Here is a 21,150-nt window from a genome sequence, read left to right on the forward strand (position 1 = left end):
CCTTTGAACTTAAGGACGCTTAACTATGGCAAAAGAATACGAATGCTCGAAAATCCTTTCTGTGATTGGACAAAATGCTATCATGGTGGGTGATTTGGTTGTGTTTGAAAAAACGTCTAGTTAATGGAAAGCAAGTGAAAAAAAAAAACGTCTCGTGATGGAAAGCAAGTGAAAAACTATAAATATTTGAACTTGATCTTACAAAGATTTATATTTTTATTAAATAAGCTCCAATAGCTCTTTGCATCCGTGACAGCTGTTTATTCGGAACAATTATATAATTTTTAATGTAAACTTTGTTGTACGAACGTACATGACTTTTAGAACGCACCTACGCATGTGAGATTTCCGCGGGTTTTTGGTGAATGTAAACAGAAATATACGAGGACCGAGAATACTGAACACAAACAGAGAATTATCTTTGTGCTTCTGAAGGTTATCGAAATGATAGTTTTAAACATATACTCAAATTTAAATACGTCGGATATCTTTTTTAAAGATAGTTCTTGTTTCAAATAAGTTTACTTCATACCTCTAACAATCATTGACTGACTGTTGAGATCAGGAGTCTTATATGGATCATCTGGTTTCCGTCCACATTTTGAAAACATGCATACACACCACAACCAAAGAATTGAGAGAATTGTTCCCGGTAAGGCAAGTATCTGCATATGCGTTGGAAATGGCGTTTTGATGCAAAATTTCTCAAGAAAATTAAGCTGTATCTTTCTCCAATATGCCTCAGATTCTTGCTGTACTAAATTATAGGCATCACTGTCAAAAGAGATATGCAGTTAATTCATATTTGTGAATTGTTTGATTATTTGTTAAACAAAACGTCTTTCATATTATCAATTATTCAAATATTCATATAAAACTTGCCGCAAATAATAATCATACGTATATAAATATGCAGCTTCCATTGAATACAAAGAGACAATATATTTGTATATAGATATAGGAAGATGTGGTATGAGTGTCAATGCGACTACTCAGTCTTCAACACGGAGCCTAGGCTCACATTGAGCAGCAAGCTATAAAGAGTCCCAAAAATTACTAATGTAAAACATTTCAAACGGGAAATCAATGGTCTAATCTATATAAAAAACGAAAAACAAGAAACATGTATGAAAAACATAAACAGACGACACCACTGAACATCAGATTCCTGGATTAAGACAAACAACTATCTTCATATTTTGTAATATATGCAAGTAGGTGTAAACATGGTAAATATGTTGTCCATATTGCAATGTATCATGTGTATCAAATTATGATTTGTGGCAGTTATTTTGTAATCAAATACTTACAGTTGTAGAGATCAACAAATTATTTTCAACACTTTTTATATCTTTTAAAACAAGAATGTGTCTACAGTACACGGATGCCCCAATCGCACTATAATTTTCCATGTTCGGTGAACCGTGAAATTTGGGTAAATACTCTAATTTGGCATTAAAATAAGAAAAAAAAAATCATAGGGAACATGTGTACAAATTTTCAAGTTGATTGGACTTCAACTTCATCAAAAACTACCTCGACCAAAAACTTTAACCTGAAGCTCACACTATCATTTTCTATGTTCATTGGACCGTGAAATTGGGGTCAAGACTCTAATTTAGTATTATGATTAGGAAAATCATATCATAGGGAACAAGTGTATTGAGTTCAAGTTGATGTGCCTACAACTTCATTAAAAACTACCTTGACCAAAAACTTTAAGCTGAAGCGGGACAGACGTACGAACGGACGGATGCACACACCAGAAAACATAATGCCCCTGTACTATCGTAGGTGGGGCATAAAACATTTCAAATTATGACAATTGTTGGTTTCCTTTTACATGAATTGTAATATCTATATAATTTTGATAATGGAAATGGGGAATATGTCAAAGAGATAACAAACTGACTAAAGAGCAGTCAACAGCCGAAGGCAATTAAAGAAAATCCAGCATCCGGAGGCGCTTCGCAGCTAACCCCTAAATACAATAAACTACTAGTTAAGTGACAATGAACGTCACATTAAAATCGAAAACATATAAATGAACTTAAATAAAAAGAACTACAAGACTAAAAAGGCCAGAGGCTCCTGACTTGGGACAGGCCCTTAAATGCGGCGGGGTTCAATATGTTTTGTGAGATATATATCTCATAGTTTACCTGTATAAAGCTATAAGTAGATTCATTAGTAAAATTACTGCTATTAATCCGTACAATGCTTTTAGATAAGGTGTTAGATGTACACCAAGTGTAGTAGGACATCGCTGTAAAATACCACTTTCATACATCGTTCTGTTGAATGTGCAATCTGGTTCAGTTACTAGAACAGAAATAATATAATAATAATAAAAAAAAAAAAAAAACACATCAACAAAAACAGATTTAACCAACTCAATTCGTATATTTATTTCTTATACTGTTTTACATCTTTTAGATACACAACTGTCACAATATCATAAAGGAGAAGTCACTTATATTCTTCATAAGACGATTTTAACTATTTCTAATTGAAAATGCAAATAGGGAAGATGTGAAACAGACACCAACCCGACCTAAGAACAGAAAACAGCCGAAGGCCATCATAACAAAAATGTATATAAGTTCCGCGAAAATTGGCGTCATATTTAACTCAAAAACATAAAGATTAACTCAAATTAAACAAAGACAAGAAACTCTTGGGACCGCCATACAAATCCGGCGGGGTTAAACATGTTGTGCATCCTATTCTTGTTTATACTGATCATAATCCTCTCACCTTCATACATACAATGAGAAACAAAAACCAGATATTGACTAGGTGGACTTTATTGTTACAGGAATATGATGTTTTTGTAAAACATATTAAAGGTAAAGATAATGTAATATCAGATGCTTTATCTAAAACTTTGTATATACTATGTATTTTTTTACATTTTATTCCTGAAAAGTTTCTGTTACACTCAAACTTCTTTTAAGGGGGGGGGGGGTATAATATTGTAATTTTTATATTTATTTATGTTAGTCTTATTTGTTTTGTGTGGCCTGATAGTTGTTTACAAATTAATCTTATGCAGTTTAGAAATCACTGGAACTATCAAAGATATTGATATTGATGGAATGATTGGAACTTTCAATTCGACTTGCATAACCTTTCCATATTGATCATAATAAAATATTCGTTATTCAAACTTCTTACAAGGTACTGGAAAATTCCGTTCCACATTTTTCAAGGACTTTACTTTCTACAGTTTTAATAAATCTTGTTAAATTTTATTAGTGAGTTGTATTTTTTGTTGACTACAATTTAAAAATTTAAAGGTGTTCTCGCCGCAACAATGTTTAGTGAGATATCAACCCTCCTCTACATATATATCTCTACTTTATAGCACGATGACATATCCTAACAGAATACAGATTTATTGCATCCATGAATTTCAATCTTGAGGACGAGACCAAGACACATATTTTTTCATATTGACCACAGTTACGTTCGTGAACTAATGCGAAAAGTAATATAACGAGGGAGAACCAAAACTAAACATTTGAAAGTCATATACAGGCCATGCGAGGAGCAATGATGACACAGACAGTACTGATGAGACGTTAGATTTTAGACTGCAAAAACAAATCGTCAAATTGGGTGACACAAACGACAACATAGAAAGTGTGTTCATTTGATTGCATTCACACTAACATTTCGAGTAGCCAGTGCATCGCTTGATTGAATCAAATTACAAGACAGTTAGTACATTTATATATTTTTTATTTTTTTCATGCTATACTAGCTACCATCAATGTAAGCGTGCATGAGTCAATACAATCAAAATGAATTACATGACAGATTGAGCAAAGATATGCACATTGATTATTTGAAAATAACCATGGATTATGTATCTTCGTAGATATATGTCTTCAATTATTATAACTTTAAACTAGGTTGATTTTCCCGTATACTATTTTTTAAATTTTTTTATCTACAAATTGTTCAATCTAAATAAAGTCCTACGTGTTTCAGCATCTAAGTTCAACTCTCCAAATAACACCCAGTAACCATTCGACATTATGTTTTCGATCTCCGTCCAGCTAATTTCAGAATTCGGATATAACAGGGCATACAAAGATACGCTGTACCAAACCATTATGACTGTCATAATGGTCATGAAGGAAACAGTTTGTTTAATCTGAAGAAAAAAATCAAAACACGTGCAATAAAATGAACCAAAGATGAAATTGGATTTTGTTTACTTACATTATTGTTTCGAAACCATCTTATATGTGTTTATAAGAAAATGGAGCAGACTTGCGATAATTGTTAATTTCATCGAGTTATCCTTTTTTTATTTACCTTTTTACTCAAACTCTGTATTTTCTGGATCAAATTTGTATTTTTTTGCCGAAACGTCACGGGCTAATTTTAAATGACCATAACTTTCTTAATACTAATTAGCAAACAAAAACAGTTTGCACCTCGTTTTTCTTATATTTCATAACACTAAATTATTTTGTATCACATGACCAGTCGGGAGTTTTACCTCATATACGAAAAATATGTCGTTTAATTTTATAATTTTAATATGCTGCATGGACAAAATAAAGAAAATATGTAAACACCAATGGTTTGTATCCCTGCTTTTTATGATTACACAAATATGAGCATAAACGTCAAAGTGCGATGTTTGGACACCGTAGTGCAATCGTACCATTGTGACAATATCTTGTTGATAGTTTGCCAAAGTGCGTTGATTATAAGCGGTAATGTGATGCATTACATTACTAAATTTTCAATAGTTTTCATTTTTCCTGTCGAAATAGAAGTACATGTATATAAGGGGTCGTTAAGCAAATCACTGATAATTATATTAAGATACACAGTCATTTCATTTCGTATTATAACTGAAATGTTATTGTTAATTTCTTAAACAACATTCGACAAAAATAGTTCGTTAAAATGTATCACTGTGACAATAGACGCTTCATGTTTATTAAAGGTTATTTTCCGTTCACACCAGTACCACTTTTATATACTGAAAAATGAGGAATCTAGTTAAAATTCAAGTATCTTTTGCTAAGTAAACCGCAAAAGCATCAAATGTATTCGGCTGCAGTGAATGAGAGTACAGAATGAGATAAATAGTCATATATCTGTTTAACTCAACGTTGTCGGGACACGTGCTCTTTCTTTTTATAGTCGTCGCGTTATCATGAATTTTATAGGGTCAGTTGAAAACAAAACTTTACGACAAAAGGGATGATTTCAGCTTTCCAATTGTGAACTTCCCATTTCTAAGTAGCAACATTCCAGCAGAACCTGCATATCGTGTATATATCTCCCTATTGATACGATATTCCCGTGCTTGCATTTCCTATCAAGATTTTCTTGATAGTGGGCTGCTGCTCATAAGAAAGCTATTACACCAAGTGTTCCAAATGATGAAGTTGAAATCATCACTTCGTACGTTTTACGGACGCCATCACGCGTTGGTTGACCGTTATGGCATAAATAAAGGCAACAGTAGTATACCGCTGTTCAAACTCATAAATCCATTTCCAAAAAACAAAATCGGGTTAACAAACTAAAACTGAGGGAAACGCATTACGTATAAGAGAAGAACAACGACACAACACTACAATGTAACACACACAGAAACGGACCAAGCATCAGACAAAATCCCACGAGAATAACAAATATAACATCAAAACCAAATACATGAATTTGGGATAGACAAGTACCGTGACACGTCTTATCGCAATGTGAATTTACACTCAAAAATAAGAGAAAACAAACGACGCAACGTTAAAATGTAACACACACATAAACGAACTATAATATAACAATGACCATATTCCTGACTTGGTACAGGACATTTTTAAAGGAAAAAATGTTGGGTTCAACCTGGTTTTGTGGCATGCCAAACCTCCCTCTTTTATAGCCATGCGAAATATAACATTAAAATAACAACTCAACACCACAGGACTACAATATAAATAAATTTGAGAATACAATTGACAAACACACGAACAACAGTCAACAAAAGGCAACAAGTTCAAAATTTTAATACGTCAGACGTGCATTTTGTCCACACAAGATCTACTAGTGACGCCCAGATACAAAAGTTTGAAAGCCGAAAGCACAAAGTCGAACAGCATCGAGGACCAAAAGATCAAAAACGTTGTCCCAAAAACGGACAGATTTTCTGTTAGTTACCAGAACATCCCTATTATATAGAGTTATATATACTTTTGCAAACAGTAAATTTATAAAATTACTATACAAAAGATGTACATGATAAACTTGAAGTATTAACTAATTACAGGAAACAACTGAAATACACTACATAACCCGACGAAATGCAGCACATCCGAATAAGTTTAAATCTATAACCGTTTCATAAATGATATCGGTTATGCTCCTTACGTCGTAACTACAATCCCCTTCCCTTTCAAGAATGTGACCTATCGAATTAGACTATTTACCGGATTTGTAATCACATAAGCAACACGACGGGTGCCACATGTGGAGCAGGATTTACTTACCCTTCCGGAGCACCTGAGATCACCCCTAGTTTTTATTGGGGTTCATGTTGTTTTTTTTTAGTTTCCTATGTTATGTCATGTGTACTATTGTTTGTCTGTTTGTCTTTTTTCATTTTTAGCCATGGCGTTGTCAGTTTTTTTTCTATTAAAATTTGACTGTCCCTCTGTTATCTTTCGTCCCTCTTTTATAGACATATCCTAGTTGAAATGACATTTCCGAGCTTTCTTGCGGACAAAATCGACAAAATTATTTTGATTAAATCTCTCGAAATTTCCTAATTCCCACAAGTATAAAAAATAAGATCTTTTACGGATGAAATTAACACCTACAGTCGACACTACGCGAAATATTTGAATGCAGAAATAATTGATAAAGTACATATAACGTAAAATTGAAATATATGTGAAGCAACAATATGTTCTTAGTAATACGTTTCCAGGAATTGAAAATTTGATATATATTAGAAAATAAGATTGGACTCATATTTCAGCATGTTCAGCTTAACTTAAATTTCACGGAGTATTCTCGATTTATTTTAATAACAGCCTTGATGCATGTGGGGAAACAAAATTAAGAGGAAATAGTTCTTAAACTGAAATTTGACATTTTTGTAGCAATTCAAAATGACCAACTGATGTAAATAAACCCATAAATATGTTTAACTACTACATTATTGAAGCTACGAAGCGGAGTTAAATTATTATAGGATTGTAAGTATTCAAATTTGAATCATCTTAGAATTTGATAACTTGACTTATATTTCTACACCAGTTAGTTAAAACGTCAGACCGGTTGAACAGTTTCATTTAAAATTGCAATTAAGGTAGAAATGTGAATGAACTTAAATAGGTAAACAGTAAAAATTGGTCAAATCGCAGTAGCTGTGTTTACCATTGTCTTCGTTTTTAAAAACTCTCCGGCCGATTAAACTAAACATGATAATAATTGTGAAAGCACTACACAAACTGCCAACTGCATACAGACACAGAAAATAATTAACGACTGACAAACGTGTTACTATGTCAACACTTTAGAAAACTTATGTGTTTTTTATCATCTTAAATTATCGTTATTCTCATAAACCATATTCATATTTACAGAGCAGAAATATACAGGCAAATTTAAAAACAGAAGAGGTATAATAATTATTTTGGTTTTTTTGTCTAAGAAAGGGCGAATTCGGAAGATACAACAGACATTTTAGGAGCAGCTGAAAGTATCAAGCTTCATTCAAATCATCGTTCATTATATTAGAAAATATATAATTTTAGTTTTTAGTATTTCCTATTTCCGAATCACGTAATATGCGAGCAGTACTGCAATTAGATTGTGTTTAAATTCATTATGAATTATCTTTAACCTAGCAATTAGTGTTAATCTACTGTACATACCATTTTGCGAATTATAACTAACTTCGGTCCTAGAAACTCTGTCATACAACATAAATTTAGAACTCTTATACACAGAAGCATGAAGGTTAAAAGTAATAAACATTTTGATGCATTCTTGAATCCAGATTCTGTACCAGCCCTTACTAGCATTCCTGAAGTATATCCAACTATGAATAACCAATCTAATATGTTCCACCAATCGCTTGCATACTTTTTCTTTTGTTTTCTCATTAAAGCAACAACGATCTAAAATGATGCATCGTAGGTAACATTTTTAGCTTAATGATTTGCATGTTTAGTTATCTGACAAATTGGTTCCTGGCTTACAGATTACACATGTAAAAATATTCCTATTTCAAGTTTTTTTTTATATTCCACAACAACAAAAACTTATGATAATATTTGTAATCATTGTTTTTTTAATCTTGGTTTTTGTTAAATAAGTAGGACAATGTTGTCATTTGTCGTTTATTGAAATCTGCATGTTCAAAGAAAATAGTGGCAATGCTATAATGTATATTCGTAAACAGAACGGTTGTCCTTTTTCGCTACATATGTATCGTACATATACTATGTAAACATATTTTTTTTTTTTTTTTTTTAAATAAATATGAAACATGAATGTATGCAAGAAAACAGTATACAAAACAAAGAGATTCAAACGATCGACTTAATTATTGCTAGTATAAGAGAAGAATAAACTGACAAGGTAACGCATTAATATGATATTGAACTTTTTTATTTTTATGATTATTTTTTAAATATTATGAAGTGACGGTACTTGTCTCAAATATTGACCTGTGTGATAGTATTTTTGCAATGCGGGTTTATTTTAGACAGTTCACATAATATTGAACATCCTTTGTTGGTAACGAAAGTCATAACGATGATATTAACAGTGCTAAATTTGAGCCTTGTACTCGGAATGAATTTTTGTCATTGTAATTTCGAAATAACAAATATGTTGAAAATTATTATATATTTCATATAATTGCGAATGTTTTGTTTCTGTTTTAAATGTCAAAGAAGAAGTTTTTTCGATCATGGCTTATATATTATACTTTATTCAAATTAAAGTCCGTTCAATGTTTACGCGATATGTATTTGGACCATTTATAAACGAACAAAGAAAAATTGATTGATTATATGAAAACATAATAAGACCAAAACTGTAAGTATGATATTGCCATGATGAAAAGAAAAAAAAAACGAAGTCTTTGTTCGTTAAAAGTGACATGTGAAATGGGCATATGAATGTTTTTTTTTATCAATGAATTATACTGATATATACAATTAACCAATTTTCTCGAAAATAATACCAAAAATAAAAGAAATTAGAAAACACGAACAAATCCAGACATAATATATAAATATTTCATTAGATTGCAAGAGCGAATTATCATTTGGACAGAAATAGAGTTCAATGACATGTATTGACAATAAAGCACTTTAAGAGTATTATTCAAATAAAGATTAATGTCAGCCCTCTATGTGTAGTGGTATCATGCATATACTGAGGGCTCTATTGATTATAAAGAAAATACGCGCGACTTCGAACCCTACATCTGTCAATCGTTTTTGAGAGAATACATGATCGTAAGTTGAAAGTTTGCAGTTACAATATAAGTTCCCGTAAGTTAATACAGTGGTCAATTGATTCTTGGACAAAAAATCTACAGTAAGTTCTAAAGACTGACGTCAGAGAAATGGGTGAACATTTACATAACGAATTCTACAAAAAGGCGTTAGTCTATGCCTAAAAGATCACCTGTTTGATTTCATCCACCAAAAAACTGACCATCCACACTATGATAAACCAGTCAGTAGAGGTAATACCATCATCATTGTAGTCGAATAACAACATGTATGCATATGCAACAATTACAACTAGGAATCCCAGCTGGTACATTTAAAAAATACAACATTTAAAATTAACAAAAATGAAATGTTACACTTATAAAATATATTGATATAACCCAAATGTCTTGAACTTATTTAGAAAATGACACTAGCGTTAGAGCGTTCGAGAGACAACTCGATACTAATTGAATTATTTTTGATTATACTAAAGAAGTAACTTTACACCGATTTAAATTTGTTGATGATTAAATCAATCAACTTGTAGTTGATAAAGTAGGGGTAATTGTAATTATATTTGAATGATGTGTATGCCTAAAAAGTCTGACTTAAACATCAACAATTGTCTTAAACAAGATGAACACGTGTGATTTCGATGCAAGATACCATGAGTACAAGCGATTGTACCCAGCTGGATAATGGTCATTACACATTCAAAATATAAACTGTTAATAGTTTATAACAAACAGAGACAAAATATGTAACTTTCATACCATTTGAATAACTACTTTCAGGAAAGGCAACTGGTACATCTTGTATAACCTGCATAAAAATAATGATGCATTTTTGGCATATGATTTACTACCGAAGATAATTATTCTGCACTCATTCAACCGCTTATATACAAGGAGCAATACATCGCATGCATATGAAAATGATCAAATATAATACGAAGTTTAAATGAAGATAACACAAAATATAGCATTATTATTTAAATCAGACACGAATAAAAAAAAAACGTAAACAAATTAAGACGAACAGCAATAATATATTCAATTCAAAAGGGACATCAGTTCCGACAGAAAATATAATACATCGAGTAACTACTGTTAGAATTCGAAAGACTGGTCAAATGAACAAACTAAAGAAGAATATACTTGTAACAACATCAACAATGATTCACAACTACATTGTAATAAACTATCATATTTACAATACTTTGCTTACCATATTATATATATACCAAGATATTAAAATTTAAACCGTAATCTAGTTTCGGCATAAACACGGATAGTCAATTTCATTACATCTCTAAAGAATATTATTAGAAGTTAGAATATTACTTCGTCCAGTTTTATAATATTTACATAGGCAGACGTATACATATATTATCAGTTACATGGTTCGTTATTGACCAAATACGATATACATGGGGTCAGTAAATTCCATCTGGGGTTAGAGCGAAGCTTGAATCCCGATATGGAATTTATTGACCCCAAATATATCGTATTAGGTCACTAGCACACCTTGTAACAAATTCATCTTACCGACTATCTTCACGTGTGGTATTTTGACTAGCAGCCTATCGAAGTGATACGTCTTGAATACTTAGTATTAAGATCGTACTATATTTGTCTATACAATAAACAAAAACCAACAATAACAACTTTTTAGCTTTAGATTTGTTTTGTGAATTTATTTAAATCCTATTACATGTATCAATTTTTTCGTCTGTTGAATAATTTCAGATTTCTTTTTTTATTTTGAAAGGGAAGTACTACGTTGATATGCCAACAATAACTATTTTTTTAGCTTTAATTATGTTTTATGGACTTATTTCAACCTTTCATCATCAATTTCTTCGTCTGTTGAATCCTTTCAGATTTTTCCCCAACACCTTGTTGTTTTTTATAAAGGATTGTGGCATCTGTTTTGTTTTAAAAGGGAAGTAACTTCTTACTAACCCCATATGGTAACTAACCATGTATTTTCAAGGACATCCTATATCAAATATAAATATTGTCACCACGTGTAGTCCTTTAACCAATCATATCTCTATAAATCTATAGGATGTAAGTAAATTAATTTACAGTGATTGTATGCTTTAAAAAAAATTAGCAGGAAGAGATCAGTAGATGATAATTCCAGTACACTTCAGAATACTTCGTGTGTTGTATCAGATGTCCTTGTTGAATTTCTACGAGAAGATAATAACTCCCAAAATGAAAGCTTATTTTTATCAGCTTTAGTTAGCGGAGGGGATAAAGTGACAGCGCAATGTGAGGCAGACGTGTTGACGTAGAAGTGAGAAATAAAATTTACAGGTTCCGAAGAAGTAAAGATCAGATCTACTATATTATGATGAGGTTGAATTTCTAGGCACTTTATCCACAGCGAATAATGTTTGATCTATAAAGAAACAAAATACATAGTAGGATAAAATGATTATACACAAAACAAAAGTTACTTTACCATTGTAAAGGACGTCTCTCAAGGTTGATCATTAAGAACGGTAACACAAATGGGTGGACCACAGCAAGAACAATGACGACTAACATCTGAAAAAGGGATACAAATTATGATGTTTTTCTTTTATTTAGAGATAACTATTCCATGTATCAATGTTGTTTGATTGCACATTTCTTCCCTACTAAATGCGAATTATTATTTCTGAAGGTGAAGTGTTTCACTTTGCGCACTTCAGCTTCCTCTAACAACGAAAACTTACCGCCCCAATCAGCACAATAGTGCTGAAAGTGTCGATAAACGATAATTGACCATCCGATCAATACATTCCAAATTAAATACGCTCAGTGACGTTCGTTTCCGTTATAGTATTAACCAAGACATCCATTTTGTATATACACTATGTGATACAGTTTCGATCCAAAACACTTGGTATTTGAATTTAAAAAAAATAGTATTGGAGCAGCTAATGCTTGAAAAGCAAAATATTAACCACCGCACTCGCTCCATAGAAGATATGGCAATGATCTGTGTTCATCCGTTCGTGTGTCCTATTGCCTTTCATTCACTCCCTCCCTGAAAATTTGCTTAAATATTGAATAAGACTTTTCGTCTTTTGAGAATAGAACAATTCATAATGACCGTTTATAGTTCAAAATGTATAACCTGTGTGTATTATATTTCAATCTTTGACATTCATCTGGTTCACAGTAATACAACTTGTTATTGATTATACTTACTGTCAGAAGGTTTATTTTTGCTGTACCATACCACTTTCTGTTTAAGATTGTCTTGACTGTCTCATTTTTTAAGAACAAGTTGTTTTCAGTGGTAATAGCATCCCGTAAGTATCCGTGATTCAACAACAGCCTTTCCGCGTGATTGATATTGTTACATAATCTATTATCTTCTGAAGTATGTTCTTCCTCTTCTTTGCAAATTGGTGTCAAGTGTAAAGTATTATCATCTATTTGCTCATCTTTCCGAGTATCCTCCTTTCTTTGTTCATCCTCTTCATTTTGTGTATATTGACCGTAAATAATGCTTATTATTGCAATAGCTCTCTCAGTGAAAGCACTGTTTATTCAAAAATTATATAATATTAGATCACATAGAAAGTAATTGTAAACATTCAACACATGCTATACAACAGAGGTATAAAATTTATGAACTTATTGAGTATAGTTAATGACGCTACCGTTCAAAACTATATACCTCCCTATTTTGATCACACAGGCAGAACCACCTGTTATTTCATACACATACAAAAAAACAGTAGAAATTTATTTTGAATTAAAGGTCGGTAACATAAGACGTCAACGAAAATTGTACTCCTTTAACTTGGAATTATGAATCGTCGAAGTTACGATATGATCACTATGATCACTATGGCCATGTCATAACAGAGGACCTCAAAATCGCCTAAGACAGAGAGGTTAAATACTTTTAAAAAAAAAGAACCAACATATCATTGTCCATCTAAAATATACTAGGCAAAACAAGAAACGTTACAAGTTTGTAAGATCATTTATATTATTTATAACAAAACATTGATAACAATACGTTAATTGAACAGTTAGCTAACATCATTTTAAAGAGAATATTTACAAGTTTTCCCTATTTTAAACAATATTGCACATATCAGACAATTTTAACAGGGCGAGTTCAAAATTCAAGTTAACTTGTCAATACAGTGCATGACCACCTATTGCATTTATGTTAGCCTGACACCTCCGTCGTATTGAATCAATTAGACGTTGAATGAAGCCTTGGCGATTGTTGTTTTATTACCTAAAAAGTGCTTTTCGAAGCTGGGCGAGCTTTTCCAGTGGATTCGGGTTATTTCTGATACTTCCTCTAAGTTCGTCCCAAAGGTGTTCAATTGGCGCTCAATCTAGAGACATTGCTGGCCATGACAATACACACCTGTGATTACTCTCCAAAAAGTTCATCAAAATGTGTACCACTTGGAAAAGGGCATTGTCCTGCTGAAAAACGTGGTGAAACCGATGCCTTCAGAGAAACGGCAGAACGAATTGAGCCAGAATTTCGTCCCTATACCTTGTTGCATTTAGATTAAATAAACATCAATAATTGTGAGATCATTGCGTTCCTGGTAGGTTATTCTGCCCAAAATCATACTTCCGCTACCACAAAACTGATCTGTGTCCTGTACGCACACATCAGAAGATCGTTCATTGCACCTCTGGTAGACCTGGCCCTGCCATCGCCAAATTTCAAATTGAATTTCAATTCATCGGTAAAAAGGACCTGTCTTGATGTTAGTCTATTCAATCAAATCCGTAGCCGAGTTCATTGAATTCGCGCCATCCTGTGACGCTGTGTAAAGATATGTCCCTTCAACGGAAAACGAGCTCTGAGACCAACTTGACGCAATCAATTCCGAACTGTTTGGGCGGATATTATATTTTAATTTCTTCAATGAGTTTGTCGTTCTGTTCGTGACGCGTTTACACATCGTTTCCGGAGACAAATACAGCGGATGTGCCTGTCTTGACGCAACGTCATTTCACGTATGCTGCCACTTTGATCATTTCTCGTGCCAGTAAAGACTTACAATAGTCATTATAAAGACATTAGAGTAATTTGCAACCTGCATGTGAGCCATTCCTGCTGCCAACATCCCAATAGCTCGTTCTCCCTCATTTTGACTTGTTGATGTATTGGAAATAGTGTCATGAGGTTACCACTTTCTTCGTTTTATAAAAATTGGCGTTAACGTGAAAAATCTAATTAAAAAATCTCTGGATTTATATTTTTATAAATGTATGAATTTTGAAGATAATAGCATATCACATTTTGAAAATAATTAAAAAAAAAAAAGATGAAAGAGTACATGTAATACGCCTATTTCCAGACTCAGAAATAAATTGCAAGAATTTTCAAAGCTGTTTGTTTGTATTGGTCGATAAAGCAGCCCACATTGTCTGAAGGTATGCCGTAAATACTATACTGACGTTCTTAAAGAATGAAATTTTAAATTCATCTACATTCAAGTCTCTGCACTACACAGAGAGACTTTTACTATCTGTCCAGCTTAAACTATTGACGTCATATACACTCGCTTCATGAGTCCAAGTTATCGTTTTATCTGATGTAAAATAGTAAATAAACATATCATAACCACATCAAAGCTTGAGTATTCTTCTGGATATTTGAAGGTCCCTACTATGTATTGGTTACCTAAAAGAGGGACGAAAGATACCAGAGGGACAGTCAAACTCATAAATCGAAAATAAACTAACAACGCCATAGCTAAAAATGAAAAATGACAAACAGACAAACAATAGTATACATGACACAACATAGAAAACTAAAGAATAAGCAACACGAACCCAACCAAAAACTAAGGGTGATCTCCGGTGCTCCGGAAGGGTAAGCAGATCCTGCTACACATGTGGCACCCGTCGTGTTGCTTATGCGATAACAAATCCGGTAAATAGTCTCATTCGGTAGGTCACATTCTTGAAAGGGAAGGGGATTGTAGTTACGACGGAAGGAACATAGTAAGTACTATCAAAGAACTTATCAACTTTTCAACTGATGTTTTTCAGTCCGTTCTTATGTTGTAATGTTTCACAACTATCCAAGATTAGTAGAGGGTTGGAATCCCGCTTACATGTTTAACCCCACCACATCTTATTTTTTATTTAAACATAAACAAACCTCATAAAAAAGTCGAAAACGGCGGGAAAATAACGTTTTGCATTAGCAACGTCATGACCTCCCCTGTAACTGTATACTATGTCGTTAAGACTAATCTGCTTATCAAAATGACAGTCATCCCTGTTGAATTCATTGCTATATTTCAAATAGTTTGACATCAGGCCACAATGGCTTGATTAAAATTAGAATAGACCTGTCGATATCGAAAATTTTGCTTTTGTATTTCTTATCTAACATGTCTTGACTTCGAATGTATGTGAAGTTAGCAGCCGGTTCGTTATTCGTTATTTGATATTCAATATCCAACCGGCTGCTAGCAGTCGGTTGGATATTCAAAATTTAGTTGAAAATTATAAAAAAAAGAAATTCTTAATAACATTAAAGCACGATTTTCATAGTGAAGAGGACTGATAAGATACGTAGGAAATAGTTTCATGACCTCTTCTAACTGTCGTAAATTCTCGTTGTCCTCGAATATAAACCCTTTTCTAACGTGCATATTTGTCTTAATGGAATACAGATTTTTGTCAATAAAAACCCTTCATAGATGTATTTTTATATATGATATTTCTTAAAACAAAAAGTAAAACCGATCACGCTAGAAACAACTTGGAATATAAATAGAAATATTTATGGAAAGCCCAAAAAAGAATCATATAGTGAAAATCTACATGAAACAGCTTAAATGAGGGCCAGACCCCACCTGGCCTTTCAATGTCCATAAAATTCAAGTAAATCATAGACTCTGTATATATAAAGGTTGTATTAGAAGGAGCTCCCAGAATAATGTCATCTTCGATATCTACGTAGGGCTTAGACCGTAGATATCGAAGATGATATTATTCTTGGAAATTCTTTTGATACAATCTTTATATATACAGAGTCTATGAATTCGTCCAATTGTATGTACTTTGAAAGAACAGGGGTGTGTGACCGTCATTTAAGCGATCTCAGGTAGGTTTTCGCTATATATTTCTGTTTTTTAGGCTTTCCATATTTATTTCTATTTATATTTCTAAATGTTTTTAGGGTCATCGGTTTTTGTTTTTATTTTGAGAAATATAAGATATAAAAAACATTTTTGATGTCGTTTTATTGATAAAAACCTATATATATCAAATCAAATCAAATAAATTCAAATCAAATATGTTTATTTCCTAATCAAAGGACCCTTATAGGCATATCAATTACAAACAAATAAATCATAATAGACAAAGTATAAATACAATCATAAAGAAAAATATGCAATCGACATAAACACTGATAAGGGTTTATATTCGAGGACAACGAGAGTGTAAGACAACTTGATGGGGTCATAAAACGATTTCGTACGTATCTTTTCGCTCCTTTCAACTATATGAAAATCATGCTTTTAATGTTATCAAATATTATATATTTTTATGATTTAAATAAATTTGAATATCCAACCGACTGCTAGCAGCCGGTTGGATATTGAACATCGAATATCGAATAACGAACCGGCTACTAACTTCGCATCAATTGAGTTCGAATTGTCTTATATTCTTTTTAAACTGCATATTATATTTGTAGATCGTATAGTAGTGTTTGTAGTATATTCGTAAAAGCACAAATAACCTAGAGATATTTAACACATTGTAGTGTTAACCAGTATGGACGTTGCTCATAGATGAAGGCCGAACGGTGATCTATGCTTGTTAATTTTGGTGTCATTTGGTCTGTTGTGGAGACTTGTCTCATTGGTATTTATTTTTTTATATTTAAAAGATACCTTTTATAACGTTGTAGTTTTTCCTTTACGACTATTGGTGTTTTCCAACTATTGATGTCATCATCTAATAGAACACATCCAATTAGGATATGGTGAATCCCAACCTAAATAAATCAATGTTTTATTTGTTTTAAAATAACTCAAAAGAAAGAAGTAGATTTTTACATATTTTGCATTAGTCAGTAAACTAAAAAGTTTAAAACAAGACATACCCGTATATATTTATGCTGATACGCCCGCATTTGCATTGTAGCTTCTGTTGTGAAATTCAGTGTTGAGATAATGGCATTTTAATTTTTAATTTTCAGTTGTTCCTTTTAAATAAGGATTGCGTCTGCGTAAGATTGGAACATGATTACTGATAGGGAAAATCAGAAAGAAAAAACCTGACACAGAAATAAGCTTCTAAGGTGGGCATACTGTAAATTTAAAAATTAATGATCAATGTATGATGTTTCTGCTGGTAAAGTTTTGTTATATATGTGCATGAGTAAATGTATTAATTAAGGGTATGCAATAAAGCACAGATCAAACAATGTTATCAAAACTATTATAGAGATCAAATGTCAAATGCAATGTCATTGTGATCTGACTTTGGTATATGACACACCGTTTCCATCATGTATCAGCATACCAAGTCTGGCCAAGCTATGTACTATGGCTCAAAAATGGTGTACACAAATTAAAAAAGAATTGACTATGATTTTGGTTATGGGTGTAATGATCTGATTATGGTATTTGATATATAAGTCCATGATGCAACTGCATACCAATTTTGGTCTATCCAAGTCTTTCGGTACGAAAGATATGAAACGGACATGATTTTGATCAGAGTTTGCTATCATAGATATACATGTCCAAGGTCAAAGTCAAAGTCAGACTGACTTTATTATTTGGCATATCCTCATCCAATGATGCAACTAAGTTTGGTTATCCTAGATTGCATGGGGCTTAAGTTATCAACAGGACACGAATTGTACAAAGTTTTACTATCATAAGGGTCAAAGGTTATATTGATCTGCATTTGATATATGACACAACCCCAGCCAATAATGCAATTGCATACCACGTTGTATTAGCTCAAGTCTGTCTAACGGTAAAATATTTATTAAACGGTAGGGATAAGAGACAGACAGACAGACAGACAGACAGACAATAATTTTATTTGCAGGGTAACAATAAGTAGCGTTTTTCCAACCAACTTTTATTTAAAAGGACATTATTAATTGATTGTCGTTTAAGTATGTAACAATCATAATCGTGCCAATCCATCCTCCCTAGACGCATTTTTATATACATGTATTTATAACTAAACTACAACATATGCTAATTGCTGAAGGATGCCTAAGCTAGTCCTTTTTATTAGAGCATAAGTATTGTATATTTTGATAAAAAAAGAAGAAAAACAAGGTTTCTGCTTTATACCTTGCATACGAAAACCCATGGTTCTCTTCGGGCATTCCGGCTTCCTCAAACAATACAAACTGACCGTAACGAAATAGTACAACAACGTTAAAAGTGGCGTTAATCACAATCAATCAATCAATCAAGTGATACAGCGTTTCAGAAGTTGTCAAAATAATACAACATTGTTATGCTGGTTCTTTTGTAGACGAAACGCGCGTCTGGCGCAAATATAAAATTTCAATTCTTGTATCTATGATGAGTTTATTTAAGAAAATGAGATAATGTGTAACGAAAAGGCCCGGTCTTCACAACCACATTACAAACCACGTTCGTTTATTCATCCGTTGAAAAGACAGAAAGCATTGAGAAAGAAACAAACTTTTAATTATGAAAAACATACATACTAGTTTAAAATGTTATTCGTTACTTACATCTCCCTTTTCTAACAGTTGCAATGCTTCATCAGAGCAACTGTTGGCAATCAAAGCAAAAAATAAAAGACCATTACTTTCTAGTTCTCTGTTGAAAAATTCTGAAATATATGATAAGATGAATCATGATATCAAATGAACAACTACTTCATGAGTTACAAAATGTATCGTTGCTTACGTTTTGAAACAACTTTCGTAGATCGCGAACTGCAGGGTTATATGAATGCAATTGGGTTTTCGCACTTTGTCATTTTTTCCCTTTATTCCTAATTTTTTCACAAAGATATTAACATGTCCTTTTGTAATGTTATGTTCATTTCTTTTAATCAGTATGTGTCTAATATGTACTAATTTTACTTAATAGTTGTCATTTTTTCACGTTTTGCAATCAACTCTTATCTATGTTGCACGCCTCCCACGATGAATTATTAGGAAATTGAAGTAAAGACAAAGGGAATGACTTATTGATATAACAGACAATTTAATGTTGACCATAGAATTCAACAAAAAGACCTGTTTTTGTTTACATAGAATTCAATAAATTGGAGTTCAATATGGCTTGTGAACAATTGCCTCCGTACCCTTCTTTTCGAAAAAAATTATATGACATACAAATGAAAAGACGTGCAACATGTATGCTTACCAAATATACAACTCTCAACAAGAGACCAATTGACATAGATATTCACAACTTAATGTCACCATACGGCCTTCAACAATGAGAAAAACCTAAAATGCATAGTCAAAAACTAACAGCCTGATTTAAGAACAAAACAAATATAAACGAAAAAAATTTATATACATCAACAAACGATAACCACTGAATAACAGGCTCCTGACTTGAAACAGCACATACATAATGTTTTGGGGTTAAACTGTTATAAATCTGTATTGAAAAATCTAAATTTCACCAAAAGTTATGCAGACCATTTAATTCGGGGTATCTTTAACAATAACAGTGCAGAGTTATTTATCTAGCAAGCATTCGTAAGACACAGCGATATCGATCCTCTCTTAATAATTAAGGCGACAATGAAAAGATAGAATTTACAAATAGATAAACAGACCTTGCAACCATTACGAAAAAGAACTTAGTACTAATACAGTTTTAAGGAAATCGGACAAGACATTTTCAAGATCCCCCTCCTTATTGAATGAAAAAAAGAGTTCTAATTATCCCTTTTGAGCATAGTGTATGTATGTAAAGGCCATTACAAAAATAATCTGATAAATATCTTGATTGAGAAATGAATCACTTAAAAGCAAATTCAATTTAATTTCAAATATAATTAATGTTTCCAAGCCGTACAACTTTTTTTAGATCGGCACTGACTTTCGAACTTGTACAAAACATTCCTGATAAACCTGTGCAATTAGTTTCATAAACAATCTAGGAACAATATTTCATGTGAGAGCGCACACAATGCAAAATAATCGATTGACACTGACTTATACAAACATATTATATAAGTTTCAAAAAAATTTGGCATATATTGTACACATGATAGCGAACAATGTTTTGCTTTGGAAATTTTAGAAGTATAAAATGACTCCCTTCCTTTCCCCCTACACCCACACGCACACAAATGAAATATCATAAACACAAATATTAAATTTGTCACTAGGGTCGCGCGCGAAATAAAATACCCCTACACCTAATGTAAATGGTAGGTCTATTAATGTTTAAATGAACATATATATGTATACATGTATACAAAAGGTCAATACAAACGAACATTGCAATATTGATGAAGAAAAAAACAATCAAAACCAAGGAGTAAACAAAGACTAAAAAACCAAAGGACATTTACATCAACAGTTATAAACAATAGATACGAATAAATAATGAACTTATCATGTTCCTTCTGAAGTAAGTTTCTTACTATTGGTGCAATTGAGTTTAGTAACCAGGGCGTGCCTATGA

General features: G+C 32.3%; 1 protein-coding gene across 3 annotated transcripts in view; it reads right to left on the reverse strand.

Moving 5' to 3' along the window:
• Nucleotides 1-21,150, reverse strand: part of LOC143057010 (uncharacterized) — a 60,395-nt gene that overhangs the window by 24,231 nt on the left and 15,014 nt on the right. For 2 of the 3 annotated variants that reach the window (XM_076230235.1, XM_076230234.1), the window contains exons 10-19: nt 19,227-19,327; nt 17,389-17,492; nt 12,692-13,028; nt 11,958-12,043; nt 10,259-10,307; nt 9,676-9,807; nt 7,908-8,153; nt 3,988-4,162; nt 2,163-2,322; nt 533-774 (exon numbers count right to left, since the gene is read on the reverse strand). In XM_076230235.1, coding sequence (XP_076086350.1) covers nt 533-774; nt 2,163-2,322; nt 3,988-4,162; nt 7,908-8,153; nt 9,676-9,807; nt 10,259-10,307; nt 11,958-12,043; nt 12,692-13,028; nt 17,389-17,492; nt 19,227-19,327 — 1,632 coding nt within the window. The remainder of the gene's footprint in view (nt 1-532; nt 775-2,162; nt 2,323-3,987; nt 4,163-7,907; nt 8,154-9,675; nt 9,808-10,258; nt 10,308-11,957; nt 12,044-12,691; nt 13,029-17,388; nt 17,493-19,226; nt 19,328-21,150) is intronic. The other variant, XM_076230236.1, reaches the window with a different exon arrangement.

Source organism: Mytilus galloprovincialis, chromosome 13, assembly GCF_965363235.1.
Source record: "Mytilus galloprovincialis chromosome 13, xbMytGall1.hap1.1, whole genome shotgun sequence".
Taxonomy (NCBI): domain Eukaryota; kingdom Metazoa; phylum Mollusca; class Bivalvia; order Mytilida; family Mytilidae; genus Mytilus; species Mytilus galloprovincialis.